The sequence below is a fragment of the Coregonus lavaretus genome (genome assembly GCF_964263955.1).
Source record: "Coregonus lavaretus genome assembly, chromosome: 25".
Classification (NCBI taxonomy): domain Eukaryota; kingdom Metazoa; phylum Chordata; class Actinopteri; order Salmoniformes; family Salmonidae; genus Coregonus; species Coregonus lavaretus.
Genome location: NC_140012.1, coordinates 25,289,404 through 25,314,113, shown reverse-complemented (window position 1 = coordinate 25,314,113; position 24,710 = coordinate 25,289,404). Strand labels below are relative to the sequence as shown.

Here is a 24,710-nt window from a genome sequence, read left to right as displayed (position 1 = left end):
AAGCCCTTGATTAGGTGAATCAAGTGAGCTAGTTCAGGGCTACAACTAAATTGTGAAACGTCTGGGAGTCCCCGAGGAGAGGTTTGAAAACCACTGTACTAAGCGAACAGGGCGTCCTCTGGTCTTTCAGCCTTCTTCTTGCGTGTGCCTGTAGTTGCACCAGGGTCACCACTAGGGGGTGAAGGGAGGCTGGGCACCGTCTCTGCTGCCTTCGCCCGCTCCTCCAGAAACTTGTCAAACTCTAGAAGAGGAGGAGAGGGATCAGGAGGAGGAGAAGAGGTAAGCATATTATACATGCTAGCCAGAGGTGAATAATATGTTCTACCTTCACTGGTCACCCCCTCTTCTCCCTCATCTCCTTGCTGTTGAGGAAGTGAAACAAAGTTAAACATTTGTCCCTCACTGACCAAAGTGTGGAAACTATTTTAAGGACAATCCTAATTTACACTCCGAGAAATGTAAAAAGTTTATTTTGACCTTGCATTTACCCAATAGTGCTGATTAAAACACAACCAAACTCAGTAACTATACCTTGACAGTGTTGGCGTGCTTTTAACCACAGACAGGACAGAACAGGATGCACGCACACACACACAACGGGGCCTCAATTTCTATCCCATCAACCACCCTCACCGCAAATCCATTTAGGTTAGAGAACTTCAATAAATACAATGTATTACCACATTCTTACATTAAATGAATTAAGACAAAACCACCATGCACCAAAAAGGACAGAAACCCTTCAATACTGAAGTCATTTGTTCAAGCCAGGACACACCGTTAGTATTGAAGACTACACAGGAAGCTACAACGGATTAGACACGTGATTGGTCAAGGATGAGGAAATGTGTTGAAAGACAAAGGAAGTGGAATGTGTTACAATTAGATTTCTGAAGAACAAGCAGTCCAGAAATGGAGGGATGCAACAGGAATAAAGGAGAAGAGAAAAGAAAAGAACAGGCAGAATAAAATCATGATGGTCTCACCAAGTCGGTACACAGCCACTCCTCTATGTCATCCATGACAGAGGATTGGCCAACGGGAATCTACAGGGCAACATCATGGACAAACAATCGCACAGAAAACAAACGAAACAAAATAGAAGACAGAGAAACAAAGCAAAAAGAAAATCAACTTAAATATAATTGAAATATAATGCAAAAAGCAATACTAGAAACTCAAACCAAACAACGAATAAAAATGCTAACAAACCATTGCATTTGATAAAATGGTACAAAGACCTCTGCCATTGATCGATGACATGAAGAAGTACCAATGGCACACGCCATGAAACACACCAACAAACAGAGCCATGTGAAGGCTTTGCAATGCCATGCAGTGACAGTGAATATGAAGAGGCAACATCTTGAAGGCTGTATGAAACTCTGTGGGCTGGGATGGGATGGCCATGCACTAGATGAGACTAGTCTGAGTTAGTGTAAGCTTGGGAGAATTGGTTATAGAGGAGGCCAACAGCACACACACACACACACAACACGGCCAAGCATGGTGGAAAATAATGTATTGCCCATAGGGCTGACCCCATTTAGTCGACTGGTCGATTGTTCGGTCGATAGGCTGGTTGTTGGTTGACAGAGATTTTGTTGTTGTTGAGCGGTCGCAAATTGATTTTTTTCTTTTTTAGGGCACACGAGAAACCTGTGATTTACGCTCGTTTCAGTGAGTGGACTAATCCATTGCGCAGGCCGTGGGGATGGCACAGTACATCACTAAGACATACTGTATGTGCTACTGAAATGGTGCAACACTAATAAAAATAAGATGTATTTTCCAAATTGTTTGGCTTATTACTATTAACATATGCCATACATTCCCTTTCATTTAACTGTGTACCTGCCTGATTTTTTTCCCCCAGACGGCACACACAAATGACCCTAATTGTAGCCTACGGTACGTTTCGACCAGAAGCGGTGCCTCCGCTTGACAACTCTTCGCTCCAAAAGACTGGCTGCTTTTTGGGCATGGGCGTGAACCTATTCAAGTAAGTAAGTAAATACATTTTGAAAATGTAAAAAACCCTGATGTATTATTAGCTAGCTAGCTATCTAGCTAGCTACAGCAGGCCACTGTGTTATTAGCTAGCTAGCCAACTTTACATACTATAGCTAAGTGAAACATCATCAGCTAGTTAGCTTCATATTACACTGAACAAAAATATTAAAACACAACAGCTCAAGAAGCTGATTATACAGCATGATCATGACACAGGTGCACCTTGCGCTGGGGACAATAAAAAAAGGCCACTTTTGTTTTGTCACAATACAATGCCACAGATATCTCAAGTTGAGGGAGCGTGTAATCGGCATGCTGACTGCAGGATTGTCCACCAGAGCTGTTGCCAGAGAATTTAAAATGTTAATTTCTTTACCATAAGCCACCTTCTAAATTGTTTTAGAGAATTTGGCAGTGCATCCAATAGGCCTCACAAAACGCAGACCACGTGTAACCACACTAGTCCAGGACCTCCACATTTGGCTTCTTCACCTGCGGGATCGTCTGAGACCAGCGACCGGCAACCTGGACAGCTGATGAAACTGTGGGCTTGCAAACCTGAAGAATTTCTGCACAAACTGTCAGAAACGGTCTCAGGGAAGCTCATCTGCATGCTTGTCGTTGTCACCAGGGTCTTGACCTGACTGCAGTTCGGCGTCGTAACCGACATCAGTGGGCAAATGCTCACCTTTGATGGCCACTGGCATGCTGGAGAAGTGTGCTCTTCACTGATTAATTCCGGTTTAAACTATACCGGGCAGATGGCGTCGTGTGGAATTTGCTGATGTCAATGTTGTGAACAGATTGCCCCATGGTGGAGGTGGGGTTATGGTATTTGTAGGCATAAGCTACAAACAACGAACACAATTACATTTTTCCGATGGCAATTTGAATGCACAGAGATACTGTGACGAGATCCTGAGGCCCATTGTCGTGCCATTCATCCACCGCCATCACCTCATGTTTCAGCGTGATAATGCACAGTACCATGTCACAAGGATCTGTACACAATTCCTGGAAGCTGAAAATGTCCCAGTTCTTCCATGGCCTGCATACTCAGACATGTCACCCATTGAGCATGTTTGGGATGCTCTGGATCAACAGCGTGTTCCAGTTCCCGCCAATATCCAGCAACTTCACACAGCCATTGAAGAGGAGTGGGACTACATTCCACAGGTCACAATTAACAGCCTGATCAACTCTACACGAAGGAGATGTCACACTGCATGAGGCAAATGGTGGTCACACCAGATACTGATTGGTTTTCTGATCAATGCCCATACCTTTTTTATAACAGATGCACAGCTCTATTCCCAGTCATATGAAATCCATAGATAAAGGCCTAATGAATTTATTTCAAATGACTGATTTCCTTATATGAACTGTACCTCAGTAAAATCTTTGAAATTGTTGCATGTTGAGTTTATATTTTTGTTCAGTGTAGCTTGTTATCTTGATGTAGGCCTATTGACCATTGTAAATGAAAAACTCATGTTCCAAATGCATTTGTAGATAACAGCAATGGAAGAGGGTGAATGGATTTTTTTCTCCAGCTGTCAGAAAACATTTACATTTTAGTCATTTAGCAGACGCTCTTAAAAGAGAGTAGGTGTACTACTTAGATAGGGCAGGTTGTGGGATGACATTATGAAAATATTTTCCAGTTTTAGTCACTACAGAGGAAAACTATGAAGACAGAGAGATAATAGCCAGGGCTGTCTAATTGTAATAAAATGAAGCCTGTTTCTTTGTGATGTCTGTCCTCAGATTTGGAGAGCTGTGAAAGCCTGTCTGCAGACAAAGGTATTTTTGTAATTATAAAGGATCCCCTCTTCCTGGGGTCCAGCAACATTAAGGCAGTTATATACAATTTCAAATATTACATGGCATTACACTTCTCACAACACATTGTGTTCCCTCAGGCCACTACTCTACTATCGCATATCTACAATGAATGTCCCAAGAGACTGCTTGCACTTCCTTGTATGCCATGGGTTGTATGTGTACTTATGTTAGCAAATGTTGTATACAACAATACAAACGTATTACAGCTTTAGCAGGCCAATCGTTCTCCTGGAGGTATGCTGGGTGTGCAGGCTTCTGTTCCAGCCCAGCACTAACACACCTGATTTAACTTATCACATCTTTTTTTACCCTTTTTTCTCCCCAATTTCATGGTATCCAATTGGTAGTTACAGTCTTGTCCCATCGCTGCAACTCCCGTACGGACACGGGAGAGGCGAAGGTCGAGAGCCGCGCATCCTCCGAAACACAACCCAACCGAGCCGCACTGCTTCTTGACACAATGCCGGCTTAACCCGGAAAGGGGGGGAAACACCGTACACCTGGCGACCGTGTCAGTGTGCACTGTGCCAGGAGTCGCTAGTGCTCGATGGGACAAGAACATCCCTGCCAGCCAAACCCTGGACGATGCTGGGCCAATTCTGCGCCGCCCCATGGGTCTCACGGTCGCGGCAGAACCTGGACTCTAACCATGATCTCTAGTGGCACAGCTAGACATGTGATGCAGGGCCTTAGACCACTGCGCCACTCGGGAGGCCCCACTAACTTATCAAATCATTGATAATAATGTGTATTATTACTGAGCTGGAACAGAAATCTGCTCACCCAGTAGATCAGGGAGTGGAGCAAGGTTGTCCACCTCTGGTATGGACTCTTCTTGTTCACCTGAAATTATGCTTTAGTAATAATAGCCTACTTACTAAGATGTCTAACATTTACAAACAAGTTAGATTACTTGTACATTTTGAAATGATATGTTGATTCATTCAATGTTGATTCATTGAAGTGAAGCGTTTAAACTTGTTTTAATTGTTAACTTAAAACATTATTCAAGATGAACTAGTGTCAATCTTCATTCATCACAGATCACAATTCTGCAATAAAAAAAGGTGTGAAGGGGATCTGTCTCGAATTTGTCTGTGTTGCTTTCTCAAATGAACATGACCTTTTTGTCCAGTTGTGAGCTCTCCAAATCAGTTTTATTTGATTGTCAATGTCTCAGGATATCAGCCATGTGAACCCATTTTGCAGCTTATCATAATGGCATGCATCACCAATGCAGCCACAGGCCTACAGTATGATGGCATTACTGGCCTAATGGGTATGTGCAATCAATGTGCCCCTTGTCATTGTACATCTAAAGCAGAGAATGGCTAAACTCACATAATTTGCATATTGATGAGCAAGCTATATGTTCTCAATTTAAAATGATATACATAAATAATGCATGAGGCTAACCATAAGCCAGATTTCCTGCATGATTTTTCTGACCTGCAATTGTTTAGTGCAAATCCAACCCTTGTATTCTAGGTACAGTATTGTACATGGGGAAAAATAAGCTGGCTATTTGTAAGCCAATTAAAAATGTAAAAAAAGAAAATAATGTGGCGTGGGGAGCGTTGTAATTCTACCTCGTTTACTTGCCCAGAATGATTTTAGAACACAAAATCAGAAGGTCAATGGCATGGAGTACTGCAGAGATGGTGTTGATGGTGGGTAAAGATAGATTTGCAAAGCTACAATTTCCTTTCCCCAAATTACCCATTCATGTGAATATAGGCCAATTTATTTTACAGGAAGTGAGCTATAATTATCAATGTCATGACACAAGTATAAATTTCACAATTTAATTTACAACACATTCACAAAACGGTGGCTTTGATGTTTAGGTTGATTAATGTTCATAGCTAGCTAGCAGCACAAGCAAATATTGTTGTGCCAATCTCTCTTCACCCACCATCAACACCAAAAATCTCTGCAATCCTCCTCTATGCCATTGACCTTGTGATTTTGTCTCCATATTATAGCAAAGAAAAATCATATAGAATTGGGAAAACCAGACACAGTAATGATTTGCTTTCCTCCATCTTTTTTGGTTGTGCTTGCCTGGAACTAATGACAGGCGGAACTATGTTTCACGAAGATCTGCTCCTCACCTGATTGGTTAACAGCAGCGGTGGCCGCGTGGAATTTGCATAAAGTAGAGCAGAGCTTAAGTTTCTATCGCTCCGCTAGCAGGGTTCGTGGCCCTCACCTTCCCACAATCCCCTGTGCATTGCTCCGCGTGCTCCCGTTGAAAATGAATGGGGGCGGGACTTCGTCTGGCGAATTCGGAAGTGGTGGAAACCCTACGTTACCTACCCGTACATACCGTAGCTACTTCATACTCTTATTAGGCCAAATTAAGACAGCATGTCGAAAAGGTCTGCAGTATGGCAGCATTTCATTGTAGTAAAGGATGACGCCAAAAAAGTGGAATGCAAACTCTGCAAACAGCGGTTTGCTTACCATAGTTCGACAACGAATATGACATACCACTTGAAAGCAGTAAGTTAGCCTACTTTGTTTTTCTAGTTGCATGCTAAAACATTGACAGGCTTTATAGGCTTGATATGTGAACATTTCCAAATAATGTAATTACATAGTAATAGCATACATAATTAATTCAAAATGTAGGCCTACTTAATTTTAAACTTCGTGTATTTATAGGCGCATCCCCAGTACAGCACGAGCACCTCCACTGCTAGCTCAGGTTTAACCCAAACCACCTTGGACCAGAAGTCCCCAATCTCAGAAAAAAGAAAGAGAGAGATAACCGATGGTATCGTGGACTTCATTGCCTTGGACATGAGGCCCGTTAACCTGATAGAGGGCGTGGGATTTAAGGATATGATGAAAATCCTGGAGCCTGGTTACACCGTTCCCAAGAGAGAGACTGTTATGCATGCTCTGACAGCGAAATATGAGAACACAAAAGAGAAGGTTTTGGAGTCTATCAAAAACAGCCAGGCAGTAAGTTTTACAACCGACATGTGGACCTCACTGAGAATGGAGTCTTACATGACCGTAACTGCCAATTTCATTACGGAGGCCTGGGGACTGCAGTGTCTTGTGCTGGAGACAAAGCAAATGGAGGAGAATCACACCGCCGCCACCATTGCGCAGAGACTTGGAGAAGTGGCTGACAAATACGAAATTCCAGGATGTAAAAGGGTCGCTGTGGTACACGACAACGCCGCAAATATGATTTTGTGTGCAGATATACTGGGTCGGGAGGAGAAATGGGCAGGCGTTAAAGGAATCAGATGCGCTGGACACACCTTACAGCTGTGCATCAACGCCACTCTCAATCAAGACCCCATCTGTCGCACTGTGGCTGCAGCCAGACACCTTGTGGCTCATTTTAAGAAGCGAGCACAAGCCAGAAAGGGACTAAAGGAGAAACAGAAACAACAAAAGGTGGTTGAACACGTCCTGATCCAAGACGTTTCCATGCTGTGGAATTCTTCTCAGACCATGCTAGCGCGTCTGATAGAACAGAGATGGCCCGTAACAGCAGTGCTCTCCGACCCCAACTACACCGGGAAAAATGAACGCAACCTTGATCTCACCACAGCGCAATGGAACATAGCAGAGGACATTTCGAATGTGCTGAAGCCGATTGTCACTCTGACGGAGTTGCAGTCCGAGGAGGAAAACGCATCATTATCTGCAACCATACCCATGCTGACCAACCTCAAACGCCGCCACTTGGCAGCAGTGGAGGACGACAGCCCTACCACTAAGAGTCTTAAAACAAGGCTGGTGGAGGAATCCGACAAAAGATGGCAGCTCAAAGACCAACTTTTTGAGAGTAGTTTATACGTCCAAGCAGCAGTCGTAGACCCCCGCTTCAAGCTGCTTTCGTTCCTTGACGATGCAAAACGGGACGTAGCCTACATCAACGTGTCCCAGCTGGCCGACCGTTTGAGCGCCGAGGGAGACAGAGACAGCTCTACATCCACGGATGAAGAGGAGGTACCCGCACCAAAAAGAAAAAAAACGGACAAGGAGCGGGAGATTGATATGCTCATGTGTGGAGATGGAGAGAAAGAGGATCAGGGAGATAGCAAAAAAGAAGTTAAGTATTATCTCCAAGATAGAACGAAAGTCGACGCTGGACCACTAGCTTGGTGGGGGAAAAATGAGGACAGGTATCCGAAGCTGGCCAGAGCAGCGAAATATCTCCTCTCCATTCCGGCCACCTCCACTCCATCAGAGCGGATCTTTTCCAAGGCAGGGTTTATATTCAATAAAACGAGGAGCAGCCTTCTGCCCGAAAATGTTGACAAGCTGGTGTTCCTGTCTCATAACTTGAAAAGATTGAGGAAGTAGGCTATTAAGCGGCAGCCCAGGTCTATGTGAGTAAGTAGGCTAGTCCGATACAGTTGACAGATGGAGAAGATGAAGCTATTATGCTAAATATTTGGAATTGTAGAATAGCCTATGCTTATTTGTTTTTGTAGCCTAGGCCTATACAAGCCATTTTATATGTTCAGCATTAGTTTAAGCTGCTGTTGAATGCGATTTAAAAATAGGCTACAACTTGATCTTTATTTTGTTATTCATGTATTTTATTCATTATTAAACATATTTACTGTTTAATGTTCAACTAAGTTAATAGTCACTAATACTGTTCAACTATGTTGATTGAATACTATGCCTACTGGCTGTAACTGCTGCTGTTCATTATTTTAATTATGCACAATTTAAATAGTTCACTTTCTTATGTTCTTAATAATTTGATATTTCCATTTTGCAATACAGTACCAGTCAAAAGTTTGGACACACCTACTCATTCAAAGGTTTTTCTTTAATTTTACTATTTTCTACATTGTAGAGTAATAGTGATGACATCAAAACTATGAAATAACACATATGGAATCATGTAGTAACCAAAAAAGTTTTAAACAAATCAAAATGTTATATTTGAGATTCTTCAAATAGCCACCCTTTTGCCTTGATGACAGCTTTGCACACTCTTGGCGTTCTCTCAACCAGCTTCATGAGGTAGTCACCTGGAATACATTTCAATTAACGGGGGGAGGGGGGTATACAGAAGACAGCCCTATTTGGTAAAAGACCAAGTCCATATTATGGCAAGAACAGCTCAAATAAGCAAACAACAGTCCATCATTACTTTAAGACATGAAGGTCAGTCAATACATTTTAGTAATTTAGCAGACTCTCTTATCCAGAGCGACTTACAGTTAGTGAGTGCATAAATTTTTCATACGGAACATTTCAATAACTTTCTTCAAGTGCAGTCGCAAAAACCATCAAGCGCTATGATGAAACTAGCTCTCATAAGGACCGCCACAGGAATGGAAGACCCAGAGTTACCTCTGCTGCAGAGGATAAGTTCATTAGAGTTACCAGCCTCAGAAATTGCAGCCCAAATAAATGCTTCACAGAGTTCAAGTAACAGACACATCAACATCAACTGTTCAGAGGAGACTGTGTGAATCAGGCCTTCATGGTCGAATTGCTGTAAAGAAACCACTACTAAATCAATAATAAGAAGAAACCTGCTTGGGCCTAGAATCGCGAGCAATGGACATTAGACCGGTGGAAATGTGTCCTTTGGTCTGGAGGAGGTGGTGTTATGGTGTGGGGGTGTTTTGCTGGTGACACCGTCTGTGATTTATTTAGAATTCAAGGCACACTTAACCAGCATGGCTACTACAGCGATACGCCATCCCATCTGGTTTGGGCTTTGTGGGAATATCATTTGTTTTTCAACAGGACAATGACCCAACACACCTCCAGGCTGTGTAAGGGCTATTTGACCAAGGAGGAGAGTGATGGAGTGCTGCATCAGATGACCTGGCCTCCACAATCCCCTGACCTCAACCCAATTGAGATGGTTTGGGATGAGTCGGACCGTAGAGTGAAGGAAAAGCAGCCAACAAGTGCTCAGCATATGTGGGAACTCCTTCAAGACTGTTGGAAAAGCATTCCAGGTGAAGCTGGTTGAGAGAATGCCAAGAGTGTGCAAAGCTGTCATCAAGGCAAAGGGTGGCTATTTGAAGAATCTCAAATATAAAATATGTTTTGAATTGTTTAACACTTTGTTTACTACATGATTCCATATGTTATTTCATAGTTTTGATGTCTTCACTATTATTCTACAATGTAAAAAATAGTAAAAAAAATAAACTGGAATGAGTAGGTGTGTCCAAACTTTTGACTGGTAGTGTGTATCATATTTTAGAGACATAGGCTATTTGTGCTTGGAGTCAGTGATAAGCTTAGCTTAGGCCAGGGTTCTTCAATTCTGGTCCTGGAGGGCCGAAACACTTCTGTTTTTTATTTCTACCTGGTAGTTAATTGCACTCACCTGGTGTCCCAGGTATGAATTAGCCCCTGATTAGAAGGAGAGGATGAAAAACAGAGGTGTTTCGGCCCTCCAGGACCGGAATTGAAGAACCCTGGCTTAGGCTGTTTTAACCTAGGCTACTGTAGGTCTAATTCAGATTGTTAAGTACCACGATAAAGACATTTGAAAGTTGTTACCTGGTTGTGGCAATATATATATATATAAACTTAGCAAAAAAAGAAACGTCCCCTTTTCAGGATCCTGTCTTTCAAAGATAATTTGTAAAAATCCAAATAACTTCACAGAACTTCATTGTAAAGGGTTTAAACACTGTTTCCCATGCTTGTTCAATGAACCATGAACAATTAATGAACATGCACCTGTGGAACAGTCGTTAAGACACGAACAGCTTTCAGACGGTAGGCAATTAAGGTCACAGTTATGAAAACTTAGGACACTAAAGAAAAACACAAAAAGAAAGATGCCCAGGATCCCTGCTCATCTGCGTGAACGTGCCTTAGGCATGAGGACTGCAGATGTGGCCAGGGCAATAAATTGCAATGTGAGACATTTTACATTTAAGTCATTTAGCAGATGCTCTTATCCAGAGCGACTTACAGGAGCAATTAGGGTTAAGTGCCTTGCTCAAGGGCACAGACAGATTTTTCACCTAGTCGGCTCAGGGATTAGAACCAGCGACCTTTCGGTTACTGGCACAACGCTCTTAACCACTAAGCTACCTGCCGCCCCAGAGACGCCTAAGACAGCGCTACAGGGAGACAGGACGGACGGCTGATCGTCCTCGCAGTGGCAGACCACGTGTAACAACACCTGCACAAGATCGGTACATCCGAACATCACACCTGCGGGACAGGTACAGGATAGCAACAACAATTGCCCGAGTTACACCAGGAACGCACAATCCCTCCATCAGTGCTCAGACTGTCTTCAATAGGCTGAGAGAGGCTGGACTGAGGGCTTGTAGGCCTGTTGTAAGGCAGGTCCTCACCAGGCGTCACCGGCAACAACGTCGCTTATGGGCACAAACCCACTGTCCCTGGACCAGACAGGGGTGATGGTCGGATTCGCGTTTATCGTCCAAGGAATGAGCGTTACACCGAGGCCTGTACTCTGGAGCGGGATCGATATGGAGGTGGAGGGTCCATCATGGTCTGGGGCGGTGTGTCACAGCATCATCGGACTGAGCTTGTTGTCATTGCAGGCAATCTCAACGCTGTGCGTTACAGGGAAGACATCCTCCTCCCTCATGTGGTACCCTTCCTGCAGGCTCATCCTGACATGACCCTCCAGCATGACAATGCCACCAGCCATACTGCTTGTTCTGTGCGTGATTTCCTGCAAGACAGGAATGTCAGTGTTCTGCCATGGCCAGCGAAGAGCCCGGATCTCAATCCCATTGAGCACGTCTGGGACCTGTTGGATCGGAGGGTGAGGGTGAGGGCCATTCACCCCAGAAAAATCAGGGAACTTGCAGGTTCCTTGGTGGAAGACTGGGTAACATCTCACAGCAAGAACTGGCAAATCTGGTGCAGTCCATGAGGTGATGCACTGCAGTACTTAATGCAGCTGGTGGCCACACCAGATACTGACTGTTACTTTTGATTTTAACCCCCCCTTTGTTCAGGGACACATTATTCCATTTCTGTTAGTCACATGTCTGTGGAACTTGTTCAGTTTATGTCTCAGTTGTTGAATCTTATGTTCATACAAATATTTACACATGCTAAGTTTGCGGAAAATAAACACAGTTGACAGTGAGAGGACTTTTCTTTTTTTGCTGAGAGATATATATATATATATATATATATACACACACACACACATACATACACATACAGTGGGGAGAACAAGTATTTCATACACTGCCGATTTTGCAAGTTTTCCTACTTACAAAGCATGTAGAGGTCTGTAAATTTTATCATAGGTACACTTCAACTGTGAGAGACGGAATCTAAAACAAAAATCCAGAAAATCACATTGTATGATTTTAAAGTAATTAATTTGCATTTTATTGCATGACATAAGTATTTGATCACCTACCAACCAGTAAGAATTCCGGCTCTCATAGACCTGTTCGTTTTTCTTTAAGAAGCCCTCCTGTTCTCCACTCATTACCTGTATAAAAGACACCTGTCCACACACTCAATCAAACAGACTCCAACCTCTCCACAATGGCCAAGACCAGAGAGCTGTGTAAGGACATCAGGGATGAAATTGTAGACCTGCACAAGGCTGGGATGGGCTACAGGACAATAGGCAAGCAGCTTGGTGAGAAGGCAACAACTGTTGGCGCAACTATTAGAAAATTGAAGAAGTACAAGATGACAGTCAATCACCCTCGGTCTGGGGCTCCATGCAAGATCTCACCTCGTGGGGCATCAATGATCATGAGGAAGGTGAGGGATGAGCCCAGAACTACACGGCAGGACCTGGTCAATGACCTGAAGAGAGCTGGGACCACAGTCTCAAAGAAAACCATTAGTAACACACTACGCCGTCATGGATTAAAATCCTGCAGCGCACGCAAGGTCCCCCTGCTCAAGCCAGCGCATGTCCCATCTGAAGTTTGGCAATGACCATCTGGATGATCCAGAGGAGGAATGGGAGAAGGTCATGTGGTCTGATGAGACAAAAATAGAGCTTTTTGGTCTAAACTCCACTCGCCGTGTTTGGAGGAAGAAGAAGGATGAGTACAACCCCAAGAACACCATCCCAACCGTGAAGCATGGAGGTGGAAACATCATTCTTTGGGGATGCTTTTCTGCAAAGGGGACAGGACAACTGCACCGTATTGAGGGGAGGATGGATGGGGCCATGTATCGCGAGATCTTGGCCAACAACCTCCTTCCCTCAGTAAGAGCATTGAAGATGGGTCGTGGCTGGGTCTTCCAGCATGACAACGACCCGAAACACACAGCCAGGGCAACTAAGGAGTGGCTCCGTAAGAAGCATCTCAAGGTCCTGGAGTGGCCTAGCCAGTCTCCAGACCTGAACCCAATAGAAAATCTTTGGAGGGAGCTGAAAGTCCGTATTGCCCAGCGACAGCCCCGAAACCTGAAGGATCTGGAGAAGGTCTGTATGGAGGAGTGGGCCAAAATCCCTGCTGCAGTGTGTGCAAACCTGGTCAAGACCTACAGGAAACGTATGATCTCTGTAATTGCAAACAAAGGTTTCTGTACCAAATATTAAGTTCTGCTTTTCTGATGTATCAAATACTTATGTCATGCAATAAAATGCAAATTAATTACTTAAAAATCATACAATGTGATTTTCTGGATTTTTTGTTTTAGATTCCGTCTCTCACAGTTGAAGTGTACCTATGATAAAAATGACAGACCTCTACATGCTTTGTAAGTAGGAAAACCTGCAAAATCGGCAGTGTATCAAATACTTGTTCTCCCCACTGTATATAGATATATGTTTAGCTATGGCGGTCCGGACAGATAAAAAAAATATTTCTAGTTCATTTCTAGTGACTTGAGAAAAGGACATGGGCAAATATTAACTTTTTTTAAAGGCTTAAGAGGGGCCTTGCAGAGGGGCACTATGTATGGTAGTCCGATCAGTTTTAGGGCCATGGCCATTCATACTGTACTGAACACCAATGTGACTGTTAATGTGGATATATACATTCAATTAAACAACCATTTTGTACTCCCTCTGCTACTGTATGATTCATGTCCTAGTATTTTCCCTCGCTTCCCCCATGTCAGGTTGTTACTACTGATGCTCTACATACTGTATAGTTTGAAACTTAACATCATATTTTCAACTTATAGTTATTTATACTGTAATAACCAGCAACATGCACAGTTAAACTGTTTTCTAGGAGGAAAAAAAAGTAGGCATGAAATGGTCAAGCAAAAGTTAATCAATCGCCACTCTACAAAATTATCAAAAATAAAATATAATGGATGCCTCTCTCCTGCATGAAATTATCACATGCAATACACCCTCTAGACCAGGGATGGGCAACTTTGATGGAGGGGGGGGGGTCACAGAAATCGGAACTCATCATGAGGAGCTGAACTTGCTCTCGGGTCTGTGTACCCACATCCATACCCACACATGGAGTCAGAGCCGGCCCTAGCCTTTTGGGGGCCCTAAGTAACATTTTGTTGGGGAGCAGCCCTCCCCACTTGCAAAACATTTTAACGGCCCCCCCTCTTGAAAATGTTGTAGTTTTAAATCGAGTTTGCTGCAATTCTACACATTTTGCCATGGGGCGGAGAGAAATGTTTGCAGTTTTGAATATGATATCCGAGTGAGAATGACTAACAAAATCAATGGGGGCCCCGCGGTCGGTAATTCAACCATGATTAGTACATGTTTAGATAGCTGGCTAGACAATTTTACCAATCAAAAAAAATGTAGCTGACATGGGCTAATTGAGTGACTGTCAGTGACCGACATAAGAGAAAAACTGCTGATGCACAACCAAATTTCAAAATTGCACCTTGTGTCTTCTACTATTCTAACTCTCTACAGTAAGTTGAGACCCTGATTGAGTTCTTAAAATGTTTATTTATTTGACTTGCTTCTAACATTAGGGGGGCAAGTCCCTCCATGTCCCCTTCTAAGGTTTTGAGGAAAGGGGACTGGGAAGGGAACAATAATCAAATCAACATCAAATGGTATTCTCTCGTCCAGCAGCCTTCTCCTGCCATACCTCTGTAGCACACAGTTCCCCACTCCTCTGCCACAGGTGTGTGGAACTGACTCATTAGGAGTGCTGCTGTGGCCGATGCAGTGACTCTCCAAGAAGCTGAACTGAATCTTCAGTGAGCGCTTTCTCCGGCGTTGGATAGCGGTCGCTGTCCACGGATCTGAAAGATAATCTTCAGTGTGCTGTTGAATTGGCCCACTCTGCTGGTTTGCAGGTTAAACAAATTAATTCTTCATTTTTACTTGGACAAATATAGATACAAGGCTTATTGTGTAGCCTATTACCAGCAACTTCAGGAGCGTAATTGGAGAATCTGCAAAGGCCAGCAGCAGCTTGAGGGGGGTCAGGAACAGGTTATTTTCTTCTGGTTATCTTGATCTCTGGCTCCCTCTTTCGTCATTTGTGTCTTAATTATTTCAACAGTGCGCTTAAAGCATCAGACAAGCTCAGTGCATATAGTTAATTTTCTTAACACACATAGGGTGTGTCTATATATGGAAAAATGCACGTTTTAAAATTACCACCAATCGATTGGTCGAAAGAACAGAGGACTCTCGGTCGACAAATTTTTGTTTTGGTGCGGGACAGCCTTACCCTGACAGTGTAACAGCACACTGCACGTAAAAGTTAAAGGTCATCCTTAGTGATGTTAGTGCACTTCTAAAGGTTGGCCAGCCAGAGTACTCACCCCTCCTGCAGGCTGCTGCCTGACTTCCAGAGGAGGCAGCCCAATCCCACCTATAGCATTAAGGTCCTCTAGAGGAGCTCTGCCAGGAGAGAGGTAGTGTTTAATGACCAGAAGAACACAACATTCAGATAGAAATGTATTGTGTAGAACATGTATCATTCTCAGTCATGTAGAATAGTGAATTGTGTATGCTCTATTCATTACAAGCCTAGGAGGTAAGGGCTAGGCGTAGTCTCTGAACAGGATACCATGTATGATGCGTTCTTACGTGATGAGTGTCTCGGTGGTCAGAGGCAGAGATCCAGTCCTGGTCTGGGCGAACATGTCAAAGTCGTCCTGAGGCTTACAGCTGGGCAGAGAGCTCAGAGTGCTGCTCACACTGTCACCCACATCTGAGGAACAACAAAAGGACATCAGCCATATTGTTCAGACATAATAAAATAAATGTTAATTACATTTGTGTTTTTAAGAATATGTCATATTGCTGAATGACCTGGTAAACAGTTCAAAGAGAACAAAATGAATCAGCACTGTTACAGTAGATTTGTCTTTTACTAAATAGACTTGGATGGTGTGTACAGTAATACAGAGTCTGGGGGACGTACCAAGGCCGGCCAGCTGAGAGGCCAGGGAGGCGGGTGAGGAAGGGCGTGCAGCGGGGGCGGTGACCATGTTGCTGACGACAGCAGGAGAGCCAGGACCCAGGTCTATCAGGTTGTCCTCTGTAGCCTCACTGAGGACCTGGGAACCAGGGATATGAGAATGAGTGAGCGAGAGAGAGAGAGCGCGACGGAAAGCGAGAGGGAGAGAGAGTCCCGCAGAAGAGTATGAAAGACCACTCTTTTAGGAGCCCATTCCAAACAGAATGCCAATTCCATTTCCCATTAGTCACTACAACAAACACAAAGTGACAAACTAGTTGCTAAGGGGATTACACAAAAAGGGCTACGGCACCTCGCTTTAGTTTGTTCATCGATTTGACCAACATCAAAATGATTAGCTAGAACAGAAGGTTTCAGGCAAATAAAGCACATAGGAATGTGAGAGATCAGGGAAAATCATAGGTTAGCTGGAGAAAAGCATGAATATGCCCATGAATGAGGAACAGTTGTTGTTTGTGGGACTTTTTGTTAAGGGTGTAGGGACTCGGACAGAAACGGCTAAGAAGAGAAATGCAATAAAATTTGATTGTGGTGAAGATTGATCTGTTTTGTGTGCCTCTCTGATTGGTCATTAAATTGTGAGCAGAGCCTACAGTTACCACGGCAATGAACTTTGCACTGGGTGTTGTTTTTTATTTTGGCTGATTAAGAGATCAATCTTTCCCCTTGAGAAAGATGGGTGGTTGTGTGGGATGGGAGGGGTCAGGGCATCTTTAGACACCTGGTAGATGTTGCCCCTTAGGCACAGATCTAGGATCAGCTTACCCTCCCTGAATCCCAACTTTAACCATACAGGGAGGACAAATCTAAACTGATCTTAGATCAGTGTCTAGTGGCAACTTCATCCTTCTCCCAGCTTTAGACTGTCTCTGGGTCAGTTACTGAGGAGTATGTGTGGCTAAAACATGCCATATGGAGCAGATGGGATTATAATATAATAATAAGCCATTTAGCAGACGCTTTTATCCAAAGCGACTTACAGTCATGCATGCATACATTTTTACGTATGGGTGGTCCCGGGGATCGAACCCACTACCCTGGCGTTACAAGCGCCATGCTCTACTAATTGAGCTACAGAGGACCACCCATATACAGGGTCATTCATCGATGTTTTAACAGTGCCACTTGGGGTCCAAATACATGTGACATACTAATTATTGGGGTGACTTTCATACTTGCCTGCCTCAGCTAGCCATAAAGACACAAAACAGAAAGGAAAAGACCATAAATACCATTAACATGCCTGGGCAACACGCCACAGTCAGTGTGGGCATGATATTAACGGTACGGCGCAGAAAGATGATCTAACAAGTAACATGCCTTAGCCTACATCTCTAGACAGAACAGACTCGACGACGTTACAGTATGAGAAAACATTTGTGAGAAACAGGCATGCTATGGAAGACAAAGTATCAAGTAGAGATAGGAATAACATGATGCATTCGCATGTGTCAACCATGTACAAATAAGGAAGTGATGTTATAGTGTGTGTGCGTGCGTGTGGGAGGGGTTACTTCCTATGGCTGTCACTGCAAACTCACCCCATTGCTGATACCCTGAGATGCTCTGCCTGACCGGAACCTCTCGTACCTGAGAGAAAAATCTAAATAATGAAAATATCCAAGTAAAAACTGGTCCACACCTGTTCATAACAACTATTACATGAAGTCATGCATGCCTCGCATTGAGTAGAAAGGTGTTATTTGAGACAGAAATGTCTCATAGTGGTGAGAAATGTTGTTGAGGTGTGTGAGCTAGCCTACCTGTCATAGCGTAGGAAGATGTTGTTGAGGTCGTCATTGACGTGCAGAAGTTCCTCTGTGACCTCCTCGTTAGACACACAGGAGATGAGCTCCACTATCCGCTGCTGCATGGCCCGGCACGTCCGGTTCAGCTCCTACAAACAGCACACACACAGGTTTACACTTTGGTACTACCCAGTGTGTGCGTTACCCAGTCTGACATTAACCCCAGTCTAGCCCTTTATACAGTTATCAGAGATCTGAAAGGATCCGATGGCGTTAGTGCTTTCATTGTGTACCAACTGCAGAAAAAGGAAACTACCTGTACCAACATTGAAAGCACTCCCTGTGGGAACACCCTTTTGCTCTATGGAAACACAATTCAATCATATTTTCTATTGGTCAAGGAACCGGACCCTATAAAATGAACTGTAACAATACCAGGGTTGAAGCTGACATCATAGAGTCAGAGAAGGGGGGGGGATGAGTATGACCTGCAGGAGCTCGTGGTCCGAGGGGTCCTCCTGTCCAGGAACCATCTCTGTCAGCATCTCTGACATCACCTTGGTGTTGCCACGCACGATGTCCAGCTCACTGCGCAGCCGACAGATCTGGACAGCAGAAGGAATAACATGTTAACTCCTCTCAGATCCATCTCCTTGCACCTTAGAATGCAAGCTTTCCAGAAGATTTTTAATTCCTTTTCACAAATCTGGGAAGGGAACAGATTTTACATTTTAGTCATTTAGCAGACGCTCTTATCCAGAGCGACTTACAGTTAGTGAGTGCATACATTTTTCATACTGGCCCCCCGTGGGAAATGAACCCACAACCCTGGCGTTGTAAGCGCCATGCTCTACCAACTGACCTACAGGGGATCTTGCAACTGTAATGGCCATTCACTGACTCCATACCTGTTCAGGTGAGGGGTTGATAGACCCAGAGGCGCCGAGGTTGGGGACCTGCGGGGCGGTGTAGGTGGGCGGGACAGACGCTGCAAAGGGTGGGGCGGAGACAGCATGGGGAGGAGGCTGCTGATGGGGGTGGGGGATAGGCTGGGCTGGGGGAGGGGCTGTGGCCTTCTGTGTGGCTTGGTTCACCTCAGGGCCAGTCGACAGCTTTAAAATGAGAAAAAATGTTTTTTTACTACAAAATAGCAGAATAACAGATGGATTCTCATACTCAACATAGAGTAGGGAAACGCATGCAAATGGATGTGACAGTGGCAGTCATACCCGTTGAGGAGTGTGGATTGGAGACAGGGTCTCCAGGTCCGACATGGGGAACTCAATGCCTTTCCTCTTCAGCTCCTCATAGATATGGACCACACCCGTCAGGTCTGGACTACTCCTGAACGCGTCAGCCCACGCCTGGGAGAAGGGAGGGAGAAAGAGAAAGTCTGTCAGTGCTTTATTCAGGTAGCCCTTTAGACTCGTACCCATACAGTGGGGAGAACAAGTATTTGATACACTGACGATTTTGCAGGTTTTCCTACTTACAAAGCATGTAGAGGTCTGTCATTTTTATCATAGGTACACTTCAACTGTGAGAGACGGAATCTAAAACAAAAATCCAGAAAATCACATTGTATGATTTTTTAGTAATTAATTTGCATTTTATTGCATGTCATAAGTATTTGATCACCTACCAACCAGTAAGAATTCCGGCTCTCACAGACCTGTTAGTTTTTCTTTAAGAAGCCCTCCTGTTCTCCACTCATTACCTGTATTAACTGCACCTGTTTGAACTCGTTACCTGTATAAAAGACACCTGTCCACACACTCAATTAAACAGACTCCAACCTCTCCACAATGGCCAAGACCAGAGAGCTGTGTAAGGACATCAGGGATAAAATTGTAGACCTGCACAAGGCTGGGATGGGCTACAGGACAATAGGCAAGCAGCTTGGTGAGAAGGCAACAACTGTTGGCGCAATTATTAGAAAATGGAAGAAGTTCAAGATGACGGTCAATCACCCTCGGTCTGGGGCTCCATGCAAGATCTCACCTCGTGGGGCATCAATGATCATGAGGAAGGTGAGGGATGAGCCCAGAACTACACGGCAGGACCTGGTCAATGACCTGAAGAGAGCTGGGACCACAGTCTCAAAGAAAACCATTAGTAACACACTACGCCGTCATGGATTAAAATCCTGCAGCGCACGCAAGGTCCCCCTGCTCAAGCCAGCGCATGTCCAGGCCCATCTGAAGTTTGCCAATGTCCATCTGGATGATCCAGAGAAGGAATGGGAGAAGGTAATGTGGTCTGATGAGACAAAAATAGAGCTTTTTGGTCTAAACTCCATTCGCCATGTTTGGAGGAAGAAGAAGGATGAGTACAACCCCAAGAACACCATCCCAACCGTGAAGCATGGAGGTGGAAACATCATTCTTTGGGGATGCTTTTCTGCAAAGGGGACAGGACGACTGTACCGTATTGAGGGGAGGATGGATGGGGCCATGTATCGCGAGATCTTGGCCAACAACCTCCTTCCCTCAGTAAGAGCATTGAAGATGGGTCGTGGCTGGGTCTTCCAGCATGACAACGACCCGAAACACACAGCCAGGGCAACTAAGGAGTGGTTCCGTGGCCTAGCCAGTCTCCAGACCTGAACCCAATAGAAAATCTTTGGAGGGAGCTGAAAGTCCGTATTGCCCAGCGACAGCCCCGAAACCTGAAGGATCTGGAGAAGGTCTGTATGGAGGAGTGGGCCAAAATCCCTGCTGCAGTGTGTGCAAACCTGGTCAAGACCTACAGGAAACGTATGATCTCTGTAATTGCAAACAAAGGTTTCTGTACCAAATATTAAGTTCTGCTTTTCTGATGTATCAAATACTTATGTCATGCAATAAAATGCAAATTAATTACTTAAAAATCATACAATGTGATTTTCTGGATTTTTTGTTTTAGATTCCGTCTCTCACAGTTGAAGTGTACCTATGATAAAAATTACAGACCTCTACATGCTTTGTAAGTAGGAAAACCTGCAAAATCGGCAGTGTATCAAATACTTGTTCTCCCCACTGTATACGGGTTGAAAATGGCAGATTTGGGCACTGATAAACATCTAAATTGGAACACAGTGGCTGTACAGTAAAATGCTATACATGACATCAGAGCTCTGGCTCTGTGCTTCACAGGGAAAGGCTGTCAATTAAAGAAGACTATGTATTTTGAAAGAGACGTTGAGGATTATAATAACTACTGCTTTGATGTCATAAAAGCAAGCAAACCCATGAGTCCAAATGTGCACTCCACATTTCCATATCATAAAACTCATGTCATATACAGTGTCAACGTTTATGATCACTATGTTTGATGTAGAGTTACAAGATGACATGGCGTCACCCTGGATTGTTCTGAACAGAATGAGCCTGTGTTTGTCTATTGTGAAGAAAATTTGCCACGGTACACACACCTCAATGCACTCATGACTCGTTTCTGCGCGCAGCAAAATAATGATCAATTTCCTGAATTGCATTGTGAAAGCCTAACACCGTAATATTGTATTTTATAACTTAGCTATTCATGTTGGCAATTGAACAGGCTTTCAAATTATGCCCACCTGACCCAGATTGCGATTTACAATGGACCGTTTTTGGATTGCATAAACAGTAATTTTGTGATGTGGGGATGCAGGGTTGTGTTCCAAACAAAACAACTACAAGTGTGCTTGCTCTATTTCCTCAACGGCACAGCTAGGAAGAAGAAAAAAAAAAGCACCTTATAGTTGAATACTTTTCTTTGAGTCACAAGTGCATTGAAATGACTTAGGAACTGTGCACACTGTGGTGAGGTGTGTGGCCACTTGGAGACACCAGTTAGTCCGCTCACTCAAACCCTTGTAATTGAGGTGTCTTATGTTGCACCTATCCAACATTTTCCAGGAATATTCTTATCATGTTACTGAATGTATCCAGAGTATTTTCAGATTTCGTTATCAACAAATGCAGCGAAAAGTATAGTAAATGTAAAATGCAGTGTAATGTTTGGATTCAGTCTTGTGTCAGGTGAACTGTTTTGTCCTCACCTTTGGTCTGATAATTTTGCAATAATCTCCTAACTGTTCCTTATAATTTTGCAATAATCTCCTAACTGTTCCTTTTCAATTGCTCCCATGGTTATGCATATGCTTTTCATTTTTCTTCTATAAGAAACATTTTAATTTAGCCCTATTCATATAGGCCAATTCCCACATGTGTAGAGGGTTAAATGGTCAAAGTATTTAGGTCAAGGGTGTCACAAATTACATTTAAGCTACCACAAAAGCTCTTGTTGGCTGAGCAATGAAGCATGTGAGCATCTTGGGTGTATCATCATTACACATTCATCCTTGTAAGAAAACAGTGCCGCGTTTGTAATAACACTTGCATGTGGTCTGGTGAAAACCATTAAAGTTCCATCAACAGCCACCATCTCAGAGGGAAACTAGAGGCCACCTGAGGCAATCGGCCAGGGTTACCCAAGATCCCCATGGTAACCAGAGAACACCTGGCTGCAGGTAGCAAACACCTGAGGCCCTGCCTGAAGAACACTGGATCCCCCAGGGCTGCAGCCACAGGCAACCAACACCTTTCTCTCCCCAACTACCTCATACTGTGCAGTACAGTATACTCTCTCAAAGCACTTCCATATAGTATACTTTCTCAAATGACTTCTATTTGCTCAAGGACAAACTATCATCATCATCTCCTAACACAATTCTGTCAGAATACTTTAAAATGTAGTTTATCAATGAAAGCTCGTTCTATTAGCTTTATCACCAAAGTTGTCACAAATAAATAAAAACATGTAATGCATACACACTCTCTCACACATAAGTGTGTGATCCTTTACCTGGATCAAGGCGAGCACTTTGTCTTGTACGATGGCGGGAGGGTTGTTTTTGGGGGAGATGATTTTTACAAGCACGCCGTCTATGAAGTCTCTGCTGGTGACAAGGGCATGAAAACGATGCCCGCAGTTCTTCACACATGTCTCCAGGACGGTCAGTGCCAGCATCACCTCCCTGTAGTTCTTGTTCCCGTTCAGCCTTTTCTTCATGGCCCTGATGGCATCCTTGGGCCTGCAGCAACAACGCACAGCGCAGAACAGAGCGCAGGGTCAGATAGGGAGGAGACAGACACACATGATAACTACAACAGCGTAGTAACGATGTAGTAACTGCACCACCAAGCAGAATTTCGCCATGTTGACTGAAATAATGTTAGTAATACTTTACATAAATCTTTATTTATGTAAAGTATTACTAACAATGGTCTAGGCTACACTATAATGCAGATACATCATAACAGTGGTAGGTGTGGCCTTCCCTTGAATTCCTGATACAGAGGGCTTTATCAAACTGATGTCATATTTTGAGATAAACTGTGAGTAGGGGCAAATCCACCTGCCCTAATTTACCACACACTTATCAAACAGAAACAGGCAATGGACTTTAACACTTTTACAAACAAGTTTAATGGGCCAGATAGCTATCCAAGCCCTAGATAGTAGGCCAGTACTTGGATCAAATCCATTCCTGCCTTTGATAAGAGGCAAGGCAAACAGAGCGAGAGACCTTCACCAAGAAAGCATAGCCATATTCACAAGTCCAACTTCACACAGCTCCAGAATAGGTGTAAAGTGTGTTTAATTCACATCATTCATTAGCCTAGTTAAAATGCACTTTTCTACTCACCCATCCTCGGTTTCATTGATGATGTCACATATTTCCATATTGAGGGCCCAGTCCTCACTCTGAAGCGAGCCATCAGTGGCTCTCTCTAAAGAAGACAGAACATTAAATTCCCCCTTGTCAGAGCAGTAGAAAATGATTGTAATTTGAAAACAAGATCCTTTTCATGATTGCAATGATCACACAGGCTAACTTGTAAACTAGCAAGGTTTGTAGCTAGCTATTTAGCTCAGTCACAACAACGCTATACTAATGTAGCTAGCTAGCTAACTAAGTTAGTTACCCAGTCATGTACTGGGGAGGCTTGTTATGCCCCCGTGCCTTGGGTTCTTGAGAGCTAGCTAGCAACTTAGGACAGCTGTGTCCAGGTGATCAGTGGTCCAGCTGTCAAATGCATGACATACCACATGGTTCATTCGAATAGCTAGCTAGCCACTTACAAACATTTGCTAGCCAACCAGTTATCGAGACCAGATACAGACCGTAACTAGCTTGGTTGCTAGCAAGTTTAACTTTAGTAGCGAGTGTAAATGAATAGGTTGCAACAAACAAACGGCAGATGCCCACCACGAACTAGCAAGATTACCACGAACTATTGCTTATGCTTACATTGATGAATATATAGCTACATAACTAGTTAACTACATATTTATTGCAAATTATCTGAAGCTAACCAGCTTGGAAATAACCTAAATGATAGCTAGTCAGCTGGTTAGCTTCGCTACTATGGGGTTCGATAGCCAAAGTCAAAGAACTTAGCTAGCTAGCATTAAAGACGATTACGTTAACTAGCCAAGTAAGAATCAAATGTCATGGCGATTCAAGAATGTGAAACACGATTATCTGCAGATTCCTTTCAATCAGTTATTTAAAAAAACTAAAAACTAAAAACGTACCAATACAATGTCCAACAGGAGTGCTGTATGGATTTCCCAAAAGGAACTCCATCTCGATCGACTTCAAACAATTTGTACGAAGTCACGGTTCATGGAAAATACAAAGTAAGCCCCGCCCATCGACCAATTTCATTGGCAGAGGCATCCAGTATGTCAATCTGATTGGGCAGCATTAACGTCCATC

At 43.7% G+C, this 24,710-nt stretch overlaps 2 protein-coding genes across 2 annotated transcripts; one reads left to right on the top strand and one right to left on the bottom strand.

Annotated features, from left to right (window-relative positions):
• On the bottom strand, positions 1 to 24,592 carry tom1l2b (target of myb1 like 2 membrane trafficking protein b). Its single transcript, XM_084141627.1, has 14 exons — positions 24,527 to 24,592; positions 23,634 to 23,718; positions 22,790 to 23,018; positions 19,189 to 19,323; positions 18,868 to 19,071; positions 18,448 to 18,564; positions 17,975 to 18,108; positions 17,753 to 17,801; positions 16,155 to 16,290; positions 15,818 to 15,941; positions 15,550 to 15,628; positions 987 to 1,046; positions 326 to 362; positions 1 to 241 (listed from the first exon to the last, which is right to left on the bottom strand). The coding sequence occupies exons 1-14, from the start codon at positions 24,576 to 24,578 to the stop codon at positions 99 to 101; spliced, it is 1,584 nt and encodes a 527-aa protein (XP_083997753.1). The 5' UTR covers positions 24,579 to 24,592; the 3' UTR covers positions 1 to 98.
• Positions 6,147 to 8,464, top strand: LOC311100678 (E3 SUMO-protein ligase ZBED1-like). Its single transcript, XM_084141626.1, has 2 exons — positions 6,147 to 6,363; positions 6,526 to 8,464. Exons 1-2 carry the CDS (start codon positions 6,229 to 6,231, stop codon positions 8,188 to 8,190), a joined length of 1,800 nt encoding a protein of 599 aa, XP_083997752.1. The 5' UTR covers positions 6,147 to 6,228; the 3' UTR covers positions 8,191 to 8,464.
• Positions 24,593 to 24,710: the final 118 nt, after the last annotated feature.

Excerpts from the sequence above, each read along its gene's own strand:
- LOC311100678 (XM_084141626.1), top strand. The coding sequence starts at position 6,229 with ATGTCGAAAAGGTCTGCAGTATGGCAGCATTTCATTGTAGTAAAGGAT. Across the intron at positions 6,364-6,525 it reads TGACATACCACTTGAAAGCA|GCGCATCCCCAGTACAGCAC; the intron begins GTAAGTTAGCCT and ends GTGTATTTATAG.
- tom1l2b (XM_084141627.1), bottom strand. The coding sequence starts at position 24,578 with ATGGAGTTCCTTTTGGGAAATCCATACAGCACTCCTGTTGGACATTGT. Across the intron at positions 18,565-18,867 it reads TCAACCCCTCACCTGAACAG|ATCTGTCGGCTGCGCAGTGA; the intron begins GTATGGAGTCAG and ends TCTGCTGTCCAG. Across the intron at positions 18,109-18,447 it reads CGGACCACGAGCTCCTGCAG|GAGCTGAACCGGACGTGCCG; the intron begins GTCATACTCATC and ends TGCTGTTTGTAG.